This window comes from Morchella importuna (genome assembly GCF_003444635.1).
Source record: "Morchella importuna strain M04M26 chromosome Unknown Morimp01GS031, whole genome shotgun sequence".
In the NCBI taxonomy this organism is placed as follows: domain Eukaryota; kingdom Fungi; phylum Ascomycota; class Pezizomycetes; order Pezizales; family Morchellaceae; genus Morchella; species Morchella importuna.
In genome coordinates this window covers 259,643-274,128 of record NW_025763428.1, presented here as the reverse complement: position 1 = coordinate 274,128, position 14,486 = coordinate 259,643, and the positions used below count along the sequence as shown (strand labels likewise).

Here is a 14,486-nt window from a genome sequence, read left to right as displayed (position 1 = left end):
CCGGTCTATGTAATCCATGTACAAATAGTAGCTGTCTATGAGATATCCTTGTATAGGACGTACAGCCGCCCGCCGTTGTAGCGAACGCTTGTATACCGAATATTTGCTGTACCGAGCCACTTAGGTTGGCTTTTTTTCCATTCGTTATAGCGGCGGGCGACTGTAATCTCAAGTATTCTAGTTGGCTACATTACTGTAGTGAATTGTGAACCGCATGCTACATGTAATACTATAACTACTTCCCTGAATTGATTATGCTACACCGAACCCAAGAGCTCCAACTAGATTTACGCTCTATTGTTTCACTAACCAACTCAGGGCCCACTTCCCGCGGCAGTTTATGTACTCCTGTAGATTTTCTCGTCGACTCTAGAAGCTCCCGAGTCTTCTGTATAATCAATCCAGATTCCGGATAAACGGGACTTGCCTGTCCTACAGAATTAATGAGATGATATCACTATGGAAATAGATTGCAGCTCTAGAAATAAAATCGGGTTTCATGATTTCCCTCAACCTATCGTCAACCTCAAGCCGAACTATCCGTTTCGGCCGGACATAAAGAAAATGCTTGAAGCCCGAGCCCTCCGAAAATCGATATCGTGGTCTGCAGCTCGGAGAATTTGTGTGGGGTGCGCCACGCAATCAGCGTCATCAGTGTATTATCTTGGCATCATGCTACCCTGCAGGGGTAGAACTTCCCCACGTTTTCTCTCCGCTGGTTGGTTTGGGTTAATTTATGCGGTGTGAACACGGGCCTCTTGTTCACGCTGTCTTGCAATTGCTCGACGTGTTGAGAGCCTCAATCTGGGTTGCTAATCCATGGTATCGACGTACGTGGAAACGTGGTCAAGACTTTAAAAAAGTAAACTGGGTTGATGAAGGGCGAGATCGACTTTGTTGGATGCAGGTGCATAGCTACTAGTCTAGAATAGATCTCTAATATGCACTGCATAAGGAATACCAAATCATCGAGTTCTGGTCATCTGCAAGGGGCTCTTGGTATGTTTCTATTCAGAATCTGGATCTGTTTCTTGGTGTCTTTCTGATATGTATATACATGGTTAACCTGATGTGAAAATGCGGGTACAACCTCGACGATGTCTGTTTGACAAGAGATGACTTTTTACGGAAAAGGTCTAAAATAACACAGTTTTCGGTACACTTGATGTAGAGCAATTATAACACATAACGCAAATTGACACACTTCTACGATCAAAAATGACACAGTTCAAGGCCTCAGGCTCTTTTAATTTAGGAGAACCTATTGATGAACTGTTGCCGTGAAATTCGGAACTAAAAGACCTTTTTAGAAGCACCGGTTGATAACCTAAGGCCCGAAGTTTTGAAATTTTTCCCTGGTAGGACCGATCGTAAAATCAAAATAGGTGCTTCACAATATGAGCGGAACGTACTCAAGCAATCACTATCATCAATCCCTACTATCTATCGGCCGTAGCACGGTACTCACGGGCCACAGAGAACAACATGCAACCCTTCTAGACCGCACCGCTTTAATTCTCCGAAGACGAAGAGAGTAAATGCTCTACAACTCCCAACCCAACCTCAAGTTCCTCAACCCCACAGCCGTAGGGTTGTCATTGACCTCTCACGGTTATCACGGCACAACATCAACGGCAACAACTTCGGTATTGGATAACGTGGGTCCGGAGTTCACTTCGCTTCACCATTTTACTACACCGGTACATCCCGTACTCAGAAACAATAGTCTATATTCACTGCGTCGAAATCCAGGGCTTCGAAAGCGTGAATGCCGCTATAATTATGCAGAAGCCTGCTCCTGTCTCAGATCTTGTGTTATCCGCACTTCGCTTGATCAAATATCACGCGGGGCTGCAGTACAGATAAAGAATGGCACACTGCGCGGCCGCGGTGGTTGTTGCCGTTCTATCCTGATCATTCATGATGCGGTGTGAGACATCGGACATGGACGGTGGGGATCAAGCTAGCGGAGGTCCGGCGGTGATCACCTTGTCTTTGTGTTCACTAATCGGAAATCAAGCAAGCCGCGGTTCGGATGAGTCGGTTATCGAATAAGCTTATCTGGACGTTGAAGTCTCGATATACCTAACAATTCCCACAGGTGCGACTAACTTACTTACAAGCCAAGCTGCTCGGCATTTCTTCGTGGGTCATAATTTGTCACTCGTTAGTTACAAGTACTTACATGTATCTATTTGTTTTATCGGAAGCTATTTCTACTAATATGATAGTTACATGTAGTTTATAAGTTTGAGGCTCGAGTATTAGAGGATTTTCACACTTGCGAAGGATGTCACAATCTTCCTTGTGCTTGCGCTCCTGGGCAAACTGATTGAGAGCAAGCTAATGTGCTTAAATAGCTAGTTAGTCCGTTTTATAAAGTTACTAACCTAGATTGATTTGTTCGCCGTTCTCGAGAGGCGCCTTGTGGTTAATTTGGAGCCCTGAGCTCTTTCGCCGAATAGATACCATGTTGATCACGATTGAAGGAGGATGTAGAGTATAGAGAAAGAGCTAGAGGGATTGGATTGGCAGTATCCGAAATTTTTTTGGTAAATTGTATGTATCCACATATAAACGTAAACTCGAGTGACCGTATCGACTAGATCATGTATGCATGTAGTAAGGTACCCGTATCGAGTCACAATTGCAGTTGTATTCATGTATACTAGCCGGCACACGTATCAAAGGAGCCTGGTGATCGAAAGCTTGTTGTCTCTGCATGGGTCATTGACTATGTGGAATTACCTCCTTGTTTGTATGGATGACCGGATTCGATCTCTCGGCCGGATGCCATGGAACCCGAGCTATCCATGCGCCATCATTATTACTATCAATCCATCGCGATATCGCATATTAGTATCGCACAGTTTTATCACTGCACATAGCCAACAGTGGGCTGAGCCCACACTAGAGCAATAACGAGAAAAGGAAAAAGAAAAGAAAAGCTGATCAGGGGGTCGTTTGACTCTACCGGGGCTTTTCCCGATTCGTGCGCTCTCTATTCGGTAAGAAAAGTCTAGAAGTAATAATCGATATCAAGATCATGTGTAAGTTAGCAAGAACAAAGACCGGCCACAGGTATACCTACAGGCTGCATGTAATGAGGGAAAAAGAGAACGGATGGATATTTCTGCTCGGACTCAGCCATATTGGATCGGCTTCTTCCTCTAGAAAGTTGACTCCCTGGTGTCCTTGGATTATAAACAAAAGTTTAAATCTTTAGAATAAAAGCCTTTATACTGATGAAGGTTTAAACGACAGACTATCTGTGGCTGTTTTGAATTCTGAAGCAATTAAGTCTAAGTAACTCGAAGTACTTACTAATGCGGTGGAACTGGACTAAGAGGCGGCCGCGGCCATTTAAGCATATGTTCGGCTTTATGATAACTGCATGTACTTTAGAAATCTTATTTCTTGTTTTCTTCAAATACTGCCTGTGATAAGCGTTGGTGAATGTGGTGTCAATGGAGAAAAATTAGGCACTAATATAAATAAGTCATTATCAGTAATGGTTCAATTAAAGCTTGTCTACATGTAAAAGTGATAGAATACACATACAGTGTTATATAATAATTTCAATATGTGCATACAAGTATACTTAGTAGATAGCTACATGTACATATACATAACTGAAGGAGACTAACTAGGAGGTTCATATGTTTTTAGTATACTGTGGAGTAACTGCGGTCGTGGGGATGTATTGTTTAAGGGACATGCTATAGTATACGCAAATAAGTTAATAAGTACATGTATGTACTAGTGCCACTCATTATTAATCCACCTCATATGCCTAGGTATCAATTGCATACATATATATATATATGTAGTATAGTATGGCCAGACTGTATAGTAGTGGTAGCCATACGAGCGGTTGGTTAATTCTCATTGTATCTAGAAACGTATGTGAATATACCTGGATAATACAATATGCATGAAAAAGAGGTGAAATCACTACAATTTCATATGATCACGCAATTTAGTAAAGAACAGAATTAAATTGGTATTCTAAGGAGAATACCGTGTCAAATACATACGTATGTAACTCCATAGGATCGTGTAATCAGGCCCCTAGTACCTCCATCCTTCCGAGTAGGGGATGGGTCCCAGACTACACGTCGCATGTACATGTAACTATGTAACTACATGTAGTAATATATTGACTAGAAAATTGTGAAAAACCCAATCCTTTTTGTACCACATATACGTACAGTTATATGCATAGCATTTTGATGCGTATCACAAGTGATCACTCGCTCCAACCCCGCTCACCAGAAAAATCAGCTGATACTAAACACTTTTAAACCAAATATTATCACCAAAAAAGATCAATAACATCTCTATAGATGTATATTATTTGTAACATTATTCAAAAAATTACTACATGCGCGGACTTCTTCAAGAGAGGTTGTAGATACCCCTAACCCTACATGTTGTGTGAGAGGAAGGTCTTGGCGCTCGATGTGTTGGCTGCACCCATCGAAACATTTCTCCACCTATTCTGGACGATGAGAATACTCCCATTTTCGCTCGGTTCCTTAAAGGACAAACTTCTAGAGCGATCAAACCGTGGGATCAACTTATATCCTCATGTGGTGAGCCACAGAGAAGGGACTAATTAGCTTTGAAGGTATGTAACCGTGGATGCCATGCTCTACCATCATGAACTGGTTTAACAAGGACTTCGCTCAGGACCTCAAGCGCCAATGTGATATTGTAATTGGGACGTTCCGATGAGTTCTATGGGATGTATGACATTCATCAGTTCTTCCAGATAGCTCCTAGATATATAGGTGGATATGTGGCTGTCCTGTTGATTGCTGCATGCCCCCACCATCTGGCGCCTCCCACTCACTCACTTCCCCGGGGAACATATATCCCAAAGTCTTGGGTTTAGAACTCTCAAACTGTACTATTCAATTCGTTTCCGAACAAGTGTACGGCTATAGTACTTGAGTAGGGCTCTTTGTTTCCGAAGAGACTGCACCTTCATGTAGTGGCGAAGTAACTTACAAGCTTTGTCGACAATCGTATCCAAGGAGCGAATCATATTAATCCGTTGTATACGTGGAGGACAGGCGTTTGCAACCCCATTAACAAGTCCTTCGCGGAGAAGATTTAGCCATCAAGCACTAATTGTAATCGGGGAAATATCCGGATTACAATAACGGGGGGTCTTCCTGATACATATGGGAAGCCGCAGGAAAAGCGAAAGAATTCTTTTATATATCGCGACAACGAACCATGGGGAAATCCGGTTGGTCAAGTTGCCTCTGGAGCAAATATTATCGTTCTGGGCCGGGGCCTAAATACCTACAGTCTAGATCTCCCTCTTTGGTAGATATCATGATGGTAGCCTTATCTATGGCCGCGGTAATTGCGATCATTGAACTTAGTTTTCTTACTGGTTTATAGCCCTTTAAATTATTTAAAGGTTGTTGACTAATAGAAAGACTAGGTAAATGAATGCAGTTGCTGCCTTGTTTTGCCACAGATAAAGGGCAATAATGGCAACAGGAGGAGATACAAGTCTCGGGATGGACTATGAGCTGCATCCCATATTCATTTGATGATACTTGATTTTTTGGAATTTTCCAGAATCATGGGGGCATGGCCTACTTTCACTTTTGGCTCCTGCCGGCCCCGCAGAGGATTATATTTGACTGTCGATTTCGACGGGCTGGCCAAATCCACATGTCAAGACTAGACCAAGAAAGGAGAATATGGTAGGCAACACCATAACGATGCCAGTACTACATTATGATATCAGCAGTATGTTGGAAATTGACGAAGGATATAAACCACACACATATGGCTGACCGCAACTAGTAACTGGGGTGGTGGTATGGGAAATCATCACAATCTGGACATTGTACTCACAGAAGGTTACATAAAATAATTTACACCATAATGACTCACGGACGATTGCAACATCACCTCACATCTTTGGACGATAACGTTTGATAATGGCCGGATTCTTATATATATATGACTCGACAGCTCGATATGGGTTATTATGTCCCGGCCGGGTAACCGCCCAAGACTTGAATGGAGCAACAATTCCTTTCTTCTCCTCCCCCCGCCACGCTTCTACTTTTGCGACCGGATCTCGTCACTACACACGTCCCAACCACATTTCATCACAACAAATCCACCACAGACCACTCAACGATCCCCGCACATACGAGGGTTTAATTCACCGAACAAACAAAAATTCATCTACAATTATCTCCTGGTTTCAGCAGCGCAAGCGAACGGAATAAAGATGTCTGGTGGTAAAGGAAAGTCACATGGGGGCAAGGCCGGGCCTAAAGGTGGAGATGCATCTAGACAGCAGGTCTCTCATTCTGCAAAAGCGGGGTTGCAGGTAAGAAATATTTTTTTCTTGTTTGGTATGTTTTAGGTGGTCAGTACCTGGCACCGCTGTTTGGGATAGACTTGAACTTTCCCTCGATGAAAAAAAAAATATAGCGATTGGGAAGCTTTATTTTCCAACGCGTTATGGCTTTTCATGTGTTAGTGTTGATTGGAGCGGAGCTCATTTATAAGAAGCGAAGCTTTGCACGAAACGGTGACACAGCACTTGCTTAGAGGAAACAAGCTAGACAAACAAACTGCCAGACGAAACACCAATTGAAGAAGTGAATACTAATTATTGTTTCCTGTTATTAGTTCCCTTGTGGTCGTGTCAAGCGTTTCCTCAAAAACAACACCCAGAACAAGATGCGCGTCGGAGCTAAAGGTACCATCGCCCGCCATCAATCCACCCATCAAATATTTATCGCTTTTGATTCCATCTCATAATCATGCATGTTGTCTAACCAATTAAAACAGCTGCTGTCTACGTCACTGCGGTTCTGGAATATCTCACTGCCGAAGTTCTCGAGCTCGCTGGAAATGCTGCCAAAGACTTGAAGGTCAAGCGTATAACCCCACGCCATCTACAACTCGCAATTCGTGGAGACGAAGAGCTCGATACCCTCATCCGCGCGACAATCGCCTTCGGGGGTGTTCTACCACACATCAATCGTGCTCTACTGTTGAAGGTGGAAAAGAAGAAGAAGGCTGGCGAGAAAACTGGTTTGTAAGGTTGAACTGTGTGAGAATGCTTGCGGTTTGTAATCTTCCGAGAGAAAGCGCGAGTATAACGAGAATGGTCTACAATCAATGAATAACTATAAAACAAAATTTGGGCAAACAGGGAACCGGGTTAGGTGTTGGAAGGGGCTTCTCTTTTTTCTTTTCTTTTCTTTCTACTTGCTTTTTCCTTCCTAAGTTGTTATGTTTGACGGTTTCATTAGGCTTTGCTGGCTGCTGGTGGGTTAGAAAGCCCAAAATTTTTCTTGAAGATGAAGACACGGGTGTTGATTCTGAAACGATGCGAATGTAATTGTAACACTAGGTTCTTTTTTCTTGTCTCCACTCTAGTCTCTTTCTCCCTCCTACACTCATGTTATACTTTGCTGCTGTCGTATCATATCATCCATAGCTTTTTTTCCCGGCAAATACTGGTGTTCTCTTTTGGGGCGCTTTTCTGGATTAATAAGGAATAATACATGGGGGGCGGGTGGTGGTGCTTTTGCTTCAAATTCCTATGCAAGATCTAGAAAATTGGCCCAAAATAGTCTAGTACAATGCAATACTACTTTAGCACTGTAATAGTATTGGCAGTATTGCTAGCACTTTCTATGCAATCCTTCAGCAGTCCTCTTCCCACTTTCACCACCTACGCCTTCCATATGTACAATTCACAAATATGATCACAGAAGAAAATCAAAAATGAAAATGAAACAAATGCTTTTCTGCTAACAAAAAACCGAGAGTGTCGAATAGGTATGAGGGAATGAGTGAGTGGAGCGACTTAAAAAAACCCAGGTAAAAAATAGATACAAGTAAATATAAGACAAATTAGAGAAAGACTTGACTAAACACCCATCATTTCACATCGCATTAATTCCTCTCTCCACACGCATAGATTATACTTTTGGGGGGGCAGATGAATTCAGGAAGAAAATGATTTAGTTTAGAAACCGCCCATTCCACCCATTCCGCCCATTCCGCCCATACCACCGCCCATACCGGCAGGGGGTCCCTTCTCCTCAGGAGCATCGACAATAGTGCACTCAGTGGTTCCCAGCAGAGAGGCAACACCAGAGGCATCGGTAAGAGCGGTTCTAACGACCTTGAAGGGGTCAAGAATACCAGCTCCGATCATGTCAACGTATTCGCCCTTGGATGAGTCGTATCCCTTGTTAAAGTCCTCGCCAAATTCCTCAGTGAGCTTTCCAACAACGACAGACCCCTCACCACCAGCGTTCTCCACGATTGTTCGGGCAGGCTTGGTGATGGCGGACTTGATAATTGAAACACCTAGCTGCTGGTCGAAGTTGGCAGGCTTAAGGTGGTTCAGGGCGTTCTTGGAAGCCTTCAAAAGGGCAGTACCACCACCGGGCAGAATACCCTCCTCAACGGCCGCGCGGGTGGCGTTAAGAGCATCGACAATACGGTCCTTCTTTTCACCAACTTCAACCTCAGAGGCACCACCGACCTTGATGACGGCGACACCACCAGAAAGCTTGGCGAGACGCTCTTGGAGCTTCTCCTTCTCGTACTCGGAGGTGGTAGGGTCGTTCATGACGCCACGGATCTGCTCACAGCGCTGTGCAATGTTATCCTTGGAACCTTCTCCGTTCAGGATGATGGTGTCCTCCTTGGTGATTGAGATAGAACCAGTGGAGCCCAGCATGTCGGCAGTGAGCTTCTCGAGCTTGACATCGAGCTCGTCGGTGAAGACAGTTCCGTTGGTCAAGATGGCGATGTCTCCAAGGATGGATTTGCGGTTGTCACCGAAGCCAGGGGCCTTGACGGCGGCAACTTGGAGCTGGCCGCGGAGCTTGTTGAGAATGCAGACGGCAAGAGCCTCACCTTCGATGTCTTCGGCGATAATGACAAGTGGGCGGCGGAGCTGGGTGGAAATCTCAAGAGCGGGGATGATATCCTGAACAGCGGAAATCTTCTTCTCACTGAGGAGAATGAGAGGCTTCTCGAACTCGACCTTCTGGGACTTGGTGTCGGTGATGAAGTAGGCGGAGACGAACCCGCGATCGAACTTCATGCCCTCGGTAACTTCCAACTCGTCTTCAATGGTCTTGCCTTCCTTGACAGTGATAACACCCTCCTTCCCAACCCTCTCCATGGCGTTGGCAATGAGTTTTCCAACATGGACGTCTCCGTTTGCAGAGATGGTAGCGACCTGCGCAATCTCCTCAGAAGTAGTGATATCGCGCTTGTTCTTCTGGAGGTATTCAACAACGGCTTCCACAGCAGCTTGAGTTCCACGGCGGAGATCCATGGGGTTGCATCCGGCAGCGACGTTCTTGACGGTCTCAGTGAAGATGGCACGGGCGAGGACGGTAGCAGTGGTAGTACCATCACCAGCGACTTCATTGGTCTTTGAGGCAACATCTTGGAGAAGACGAGCACCGAGGTTCTCAAACTTGTCCTTGAGAGTGATAGCCCTACAATCGGTTAGCGTTGACTTTGTATACTGTCTGGATAGAATTGTGCGTACTTTGCGACAGTAACACCATCTATATACAAAATATCGGGTTAGTGCGTTCAACTTTAGAGTAAATTTAAGAGTTTGAACTTACCCTTGGTGATTTTTGGGCTTCCGTAAGGTGACTCGATGAGGACATTGCGTCCCTTAGGACCCAAAGTAACCGCAACAGCCTTTGCAAGCATATCAACACCAGCCAGGAGCGATTGTCTCCCCTCAACACCGAATTTCAGTTCCTAAACCATTGTAATGCCACTAGTTAGCCAATGTTTTATATCTATGGGAACTCGATATAATATCGTTCACAACTATAGCCAAGAAAAGCCTGCGAAGAATGCAATTGAAGGTAAAAATAGTGTCGACAAGAAAAAACGAACCTTGTGAGCATATCCTCTGGCCTGGACGAAGGGCCTCAGAGTGGCAGCCAAGGGCTTAGCCCGGGTAGCGGTGAACATTGCTCTCTGCATTGTGGTTTCTGTGGTGTGAATTCACGAAATTAAGCGGAACTACACAAAAAATTGAATGAAGAACACTTCTTAAACGAACTGCAGGTTGATTAAAGATGCAGAGGAAATGTGAAATGGGGGGAGGGGCAGAAGAAATAATGACGGAGGGAAAAATTTGTGGGGTGTCGAAGAGAAACATCTGGAAAGTCTTGGCATATTTTCTTTCAAAGTTCCCGAGGGGAACGGGATTACTATTTGACAATCCCATTGTTATCTACTCTACCGAGTAACATTGGGTTTGTTGTGAGCTGAGTCGTAGAATAATAACATGTGTGGCTATGCCTGATGTTGGAGAGGGAAAGTGGGTTGCTAGGGCTTGTTGTACTTAACCCCTCCAGCCTCCAACCGCTCAAGCCCATCCCACCAGCAAGATTCCCTTTTACCCCCCTAATCAACAAGCCCTTGTGGTGCAATAAACCTACCAGCTTCATCTTCATTCATCTTCCCGCTCGTTGCATATCTTCCTCATCTACCTCACCTAGGTTTGTTTTGTCCTCTCTCCACTTTAGCAATAACCCGCCCTGCTCTATCTCGCTGCTTGCTTTATTCCTTTCCATCCCAGCTCGCCGTTCGTTGACGTGGTGACCCCGCTTTGTGCTCACAATGCTTTTCTCCTTATTAGATCACCTCGTATCTTTTAGAGCTCGCTGTCATTATGGTAATATTCATTCCTTTGGACTCATCTTTAGCCCTCCTCTCAAATCTGTGGACTGTTCACTGACACATCGTTTGTTATAGTCTCGCTCTGGGTATTCCCCCTGAAATATACCCTGTTCAACAAAGCCCATCTTCATCATGAATCAACTCGATACTGTGTCTGGAACTTGATAAACATGAGTGTCGAGCTAACCTTTCGTCCTTTTCTTAACAGAGTTGGCCTTGACAAGGAATGCATTCCCACGTTCGAGGAACTTAAGCTCGGGAAGAAGATCAAATACATCATCTACAAGCTTAGCCCGGACAATAAAACCATTGTAGTTGATAAGAGCTCGACCGACTGCGACTATGAAACATTCATTGGTGATCTTCCAGAAACTGAGTGCCGATACGCGATCTACGACTTTGAGTACGAGTTGGAAGGTGGTGAAGGAACGAGGTAAATACACTATCCCTACATACATAGACCGAATCCCTCATGGTGCAATATGCAAGCGTTTCTATTGATATATTAATATGGAATTTTGGCTCTATTGTTTCCATTTGCTGTCCTATTTACCTATCTGAACATGTACCTTTTTATTTATATCCCATGGGCTGTATGCTAATAGTAGTTCTCACATAGGAACAAGCTCTGTTTCTACGCTTGGTCTCCTGATGATGCCCCGGTCAGGGTATAGAATCACGCCCTATCTTCTTATTAGCAGATACTAATTCGGTCGTCCTACAGTCCAAGATGGTCTACGCTTCCTCCAAGGATGCTCTCCGCCGGCCTCTGACAGGAATCCACGCCGAAATTCAAGGGACCGATTTCAGCGAAGTATCACACGAGGTTGTTTTGTCGAGATTCGTGGGCAAATGAGGGATTCAACTCATGACTCGGGAAAGAATAACAGCATCTTCACAACCGCGCCTCCTGTTTTCCCTTTGAAAAGATGTGTTTTACCCAGTCCTTGGTACACCGAGCTTGTATTTTCTCTTTTTTTTGTGTGTAATCCTTCTCGCGTATTGGGTGGTGAAAAGTGACGTTTGGGAATACACGACTTTCTTTTTTCTCCCTTCTCTTCTATTTTTTACTTGCATTTACTTGTGTCGTTGCGCGGTGGGATCGCTTTTGCGTGTTTTACTGTATCAAGGCGATAGATTTGGTGCACAAGGGGCATTTGACCTTTGAGGAACAGGGGAAGGCCCAACTGAATTATCTTGCTCACTTTTGTGATATCATAATTTGCGTATGATTGATTTCGATACCAAGTGTGATGAATGCCGTGTCAAAATGTAGATTTAATGGTTATCTATTCTTAGAGCTTAGATTTAGCTTAATATATGGCACGAGAAGGCATAGGGGTGGGTGTGTCAACTTCAGAGGATGGGAGTTAGAGAAAATTCCACCGTTAGGCTAGGCTAGTACTATTATGGGAGTAGATCTCTCAATTCCTATAGATTGATTGGCTGCAAACGCCGAAGTTTACACACCTATGTACCCACTATAGCTTCTCGAGCCATACTTTACCTTGCTCAGGCAAGTACATGCATGTATCTACTACCGTCGTTTTCAATCATCAGCTGTCACTCGCGTGATTATTTGGGATGTAACCGACTCGGATAATTGTCAACACGGTCGATGCATCTCGTTCTTGCCACAAGCTGATAATTTTGTTTTACCGTTGGTTATATGCAATCAAATCTTTTACTTCAATACCCTGTTTAGACTGGTAGGCTAATAAAGCCTAAAAATTGAGGTTTTCTTTTTTTGATTAAAATTCCCACATTCATACAACAGTACCGGTATGCGTGGCTGGGGATTGCTGACTATTGACAGGGTTAGGGCGGGATGACGTGGATGGTCCGAGGCATGTCGTGTTTACTACATGTAGTATATGTAGGCATTACGATTGTAGCCTACAAAAGCTTCTCAGGAGGTGGGTACAAAATCAATTACATACAAAATCAGTTGTTGACGATATATTCCAACTCCAGCTCTATTATATCGATCCCTGTCGGTTGAGAAGAACTTCAAATATTTGGAATATGGCCCTTCTCGATTTACCGAATGAGCTCCTATTGCCGATCGCAAAGGAGCTCCATCCAAGCGATCTCAGAGCTCTGGTTCTAACCAACCGTCGTCTCGCCAATTTGTTAATGTCAGATCTCCACAAATCAGCAGTTACGAATAAGAAGTGCGCGTTAGCAGCGTTGTTCTGGGCTGCTGCGGTTGGACGCGAAGCGATGGTTCGATTGGTCCTTGAGAAGGGTCCAAAGATTGTTATTGACGATATTTGTACCTACGACTTTGCAAACCCCCACAGTACTACTGGTACTAGTAAGAAGCTCAACGTAATGTTTGAGGGCCCCTCAAAATGCAGCGACGACGTTGTCAAGCAGGTGTTGAAAAAAGGGGTATTCCTTGTTGTGACTGAGGGCCGTAGGACATGGACATGTCTGCATTGGGCGTTCGAGAACAAGCAGAAAGCACTCTTCAGGCTACTGCTGGACAGAGGCGCAAGCACAGAGGTCCTTGTCAATGCCAGCCAACAGACAATTCTCCACATGGCGGCGCGGGAGGGCGACGAGGTTTCGGCGAAGCTCCTGCTGCGCGAGAGATGCCGGACCGATACTCATGCACAGCTGCTACAATTCGGGACATTGCAGAGCCAACGCGCCGACATTGGCCGCCTGGATCTCCTGGGGTACACGCCGCTTCATCTGGCGGCGGAAGCGGGTAAGGTGAAGCTGGTGGAGCTGCTGCTGGACAATGGCGCGAGGATTGATTCGCAGATCCACGACACTGCGCTTCACTTGGCTGCAAAGCACGAACAGGAGGCTGTGGTCGCATTGTTGCTGAAGAGGGGGGCGGATCCGAATCTGAAGGATGCTTGTGGAATGACGCCCCTGCACCTTGTGGTGCTGTACCGCTTCAAGGCCGTAGCGGAGATGCTCCTGCTGAACGGGGCGGATATCACGACTCGAGACCGCCACGGCGCAACAGTGCTTCACGTGGCGGCGGAGAACGGGGACGAAGCATTGACAAAGCTGCTTCTTAGAGAGGGCTCCCACGTTAATATTGATGTCAAGAATCACTCCGGAAACACACCTCTCCATTTGGCCGCAAAATACGGACATGAGGCGGTGGTTGCAATTCTGTTAAAGGAGGGCGCAGACATTCAGAACAAAAATAGAGACGGGAAAACTGCAGTTTACCTGGCATCACTTTGGTCTAACAAGTCGGTGGAGGAATTTTTGTGGAACAATGGGGCATGAAATAGTCATATTTTTATTATTTCCTTTGGGTGCATTATATATTGGATCACGAATCGAGTTTGTGTGAATGATGGTTTTATTAGGAAAAGTTTTCTAATCATAGCATTTCATTTTGTTATTCGACGTTTCTTAATCATAACTAGTTTTAACTATAATACATTACTTTCTAGCTATAGAGGCTTTGTAACATCTTGGGGAGTGGTTGGGGTATATAGATGTGCTTAATTCATAGATATTTGCAGACGTAGCCCTATAGTGTGGTTGAAGAATTTGCCTTGGCGACTAAACATCTTGATATTAAAGTTTCAAATATTGATGGTATGCATGTATACGTATTATCACAGATCTCAATAATCCAGTTTCCATTCCGTTTTCTTTTGCACACTAGGATAATTCCGGGTCTTAGTTTTAAATTAATATAGACAACACCCTAAGACCTACCAGACACGCCGAAAAATATTAAACACCGTTAAACCCCATTAATAATAACAAACTAGCACACT

General features: G+C 44.6%; 5 protein-coding genes across 5 annotated transcripts; 4 read left to right on the top strand and 1 right to left on the bottom strand.

Moving 5' to 3' along the window:
* Nucleotides 1–6,265: 6,265 nt before the first annotated feature.
* Nucleotides 6,266–7,088, top strand: LAJ45_08709 (uncharacterized protein; the record flags this gene model as incomplete). Its single annotated transcript, XM_046118258.1, has 3 exons — nt 6,266–6,367; nt 6,673–6,742; nt 6,835–7,088. 3 exons carry the CDS (start codon nt 6,266–6,268, stop codon nt 7,086–7,088), a joined length of 426 nt encoding a protein of 141 aa, XP_045968535.1.
* Nucleotides 7,089–8,023: 935 nt separating this feature from the next.
* On the bottom strand, nt 8,024–10,026 carry LAJ45_08708 (uncharacterized protein; the record flags this gene model as incomplete). The annotated part of the gene is made up of 4 exons (XM_046118257.1): nt 8,024–9,518; nt 9,572–9,590; nt 9,654–9,795; nt 9,937–10,026. 4 exons carry the CDS (start codon nt 10,024–10,026, stop codon nt 8,024–8,026), a joined length of 1,746 nt encoding a protein of 581 aa, XP_045968534.1.
* Nucleotides 10,027–10,350: 324 nt separating this feature from the next.
* Nucleotides 10,351–10,706, top strand: LAJ45_08707 (uncharacterized protein; the record flags this gene model as incomplete). The annotated part of the gene is made up of 2 exons (XM_046118256.1): nt 10,351–10,547; nt 10,688–10,706. 2 exons carry the CDS (start codon nt 10,351–10,353, stop codon nt 10,704–10,706), a joined length of 216 nt encoding a protein of 71 aa, XP_045968533.1.
* A 14-nt stretch (nt 10,707–10,720) lies between these two features.
* On the top strand, nt 10,721–11,584 carry LAJ45_08706 (uncharacterized protein; the record flags this gene model as incomplete). Its single annotated transcript, XM_046118255.1, has 5 exons — nt 10,721–10,723; nt 10,804–10,814; nt 10,937–11,161; nt 11,348–11,396; nt 11,453–11,584. 5 exons carry the CDS (start codon nt 10,721–10,723, stop codon nt 11,582–11,584), a joined length of 420 nt encoding a protein of 139 aa, XP_045968532.1.
* A 1,169-nt stretch (nt 11,585–12,753) lies between these two features.
* On the top strand, nt 12,754–13,983 carry LAJ45_08705 (uncharacterized protein; the record flags this gene model as incomplete). Its single annotated transcript, XM_046118254.1, has 1 exon — nt 12,754–13,983. The coding sequence occupies one exon, from the start codon at nt 12,754–12,756 to the stop codon at nt 13,981–13,983; it is 1,230 nt and encodes a 409-aa protein (XP_045968531.1).
* Between the last annotated feature and the right edge of the window lie 503 nt (nt 13,984–14,486).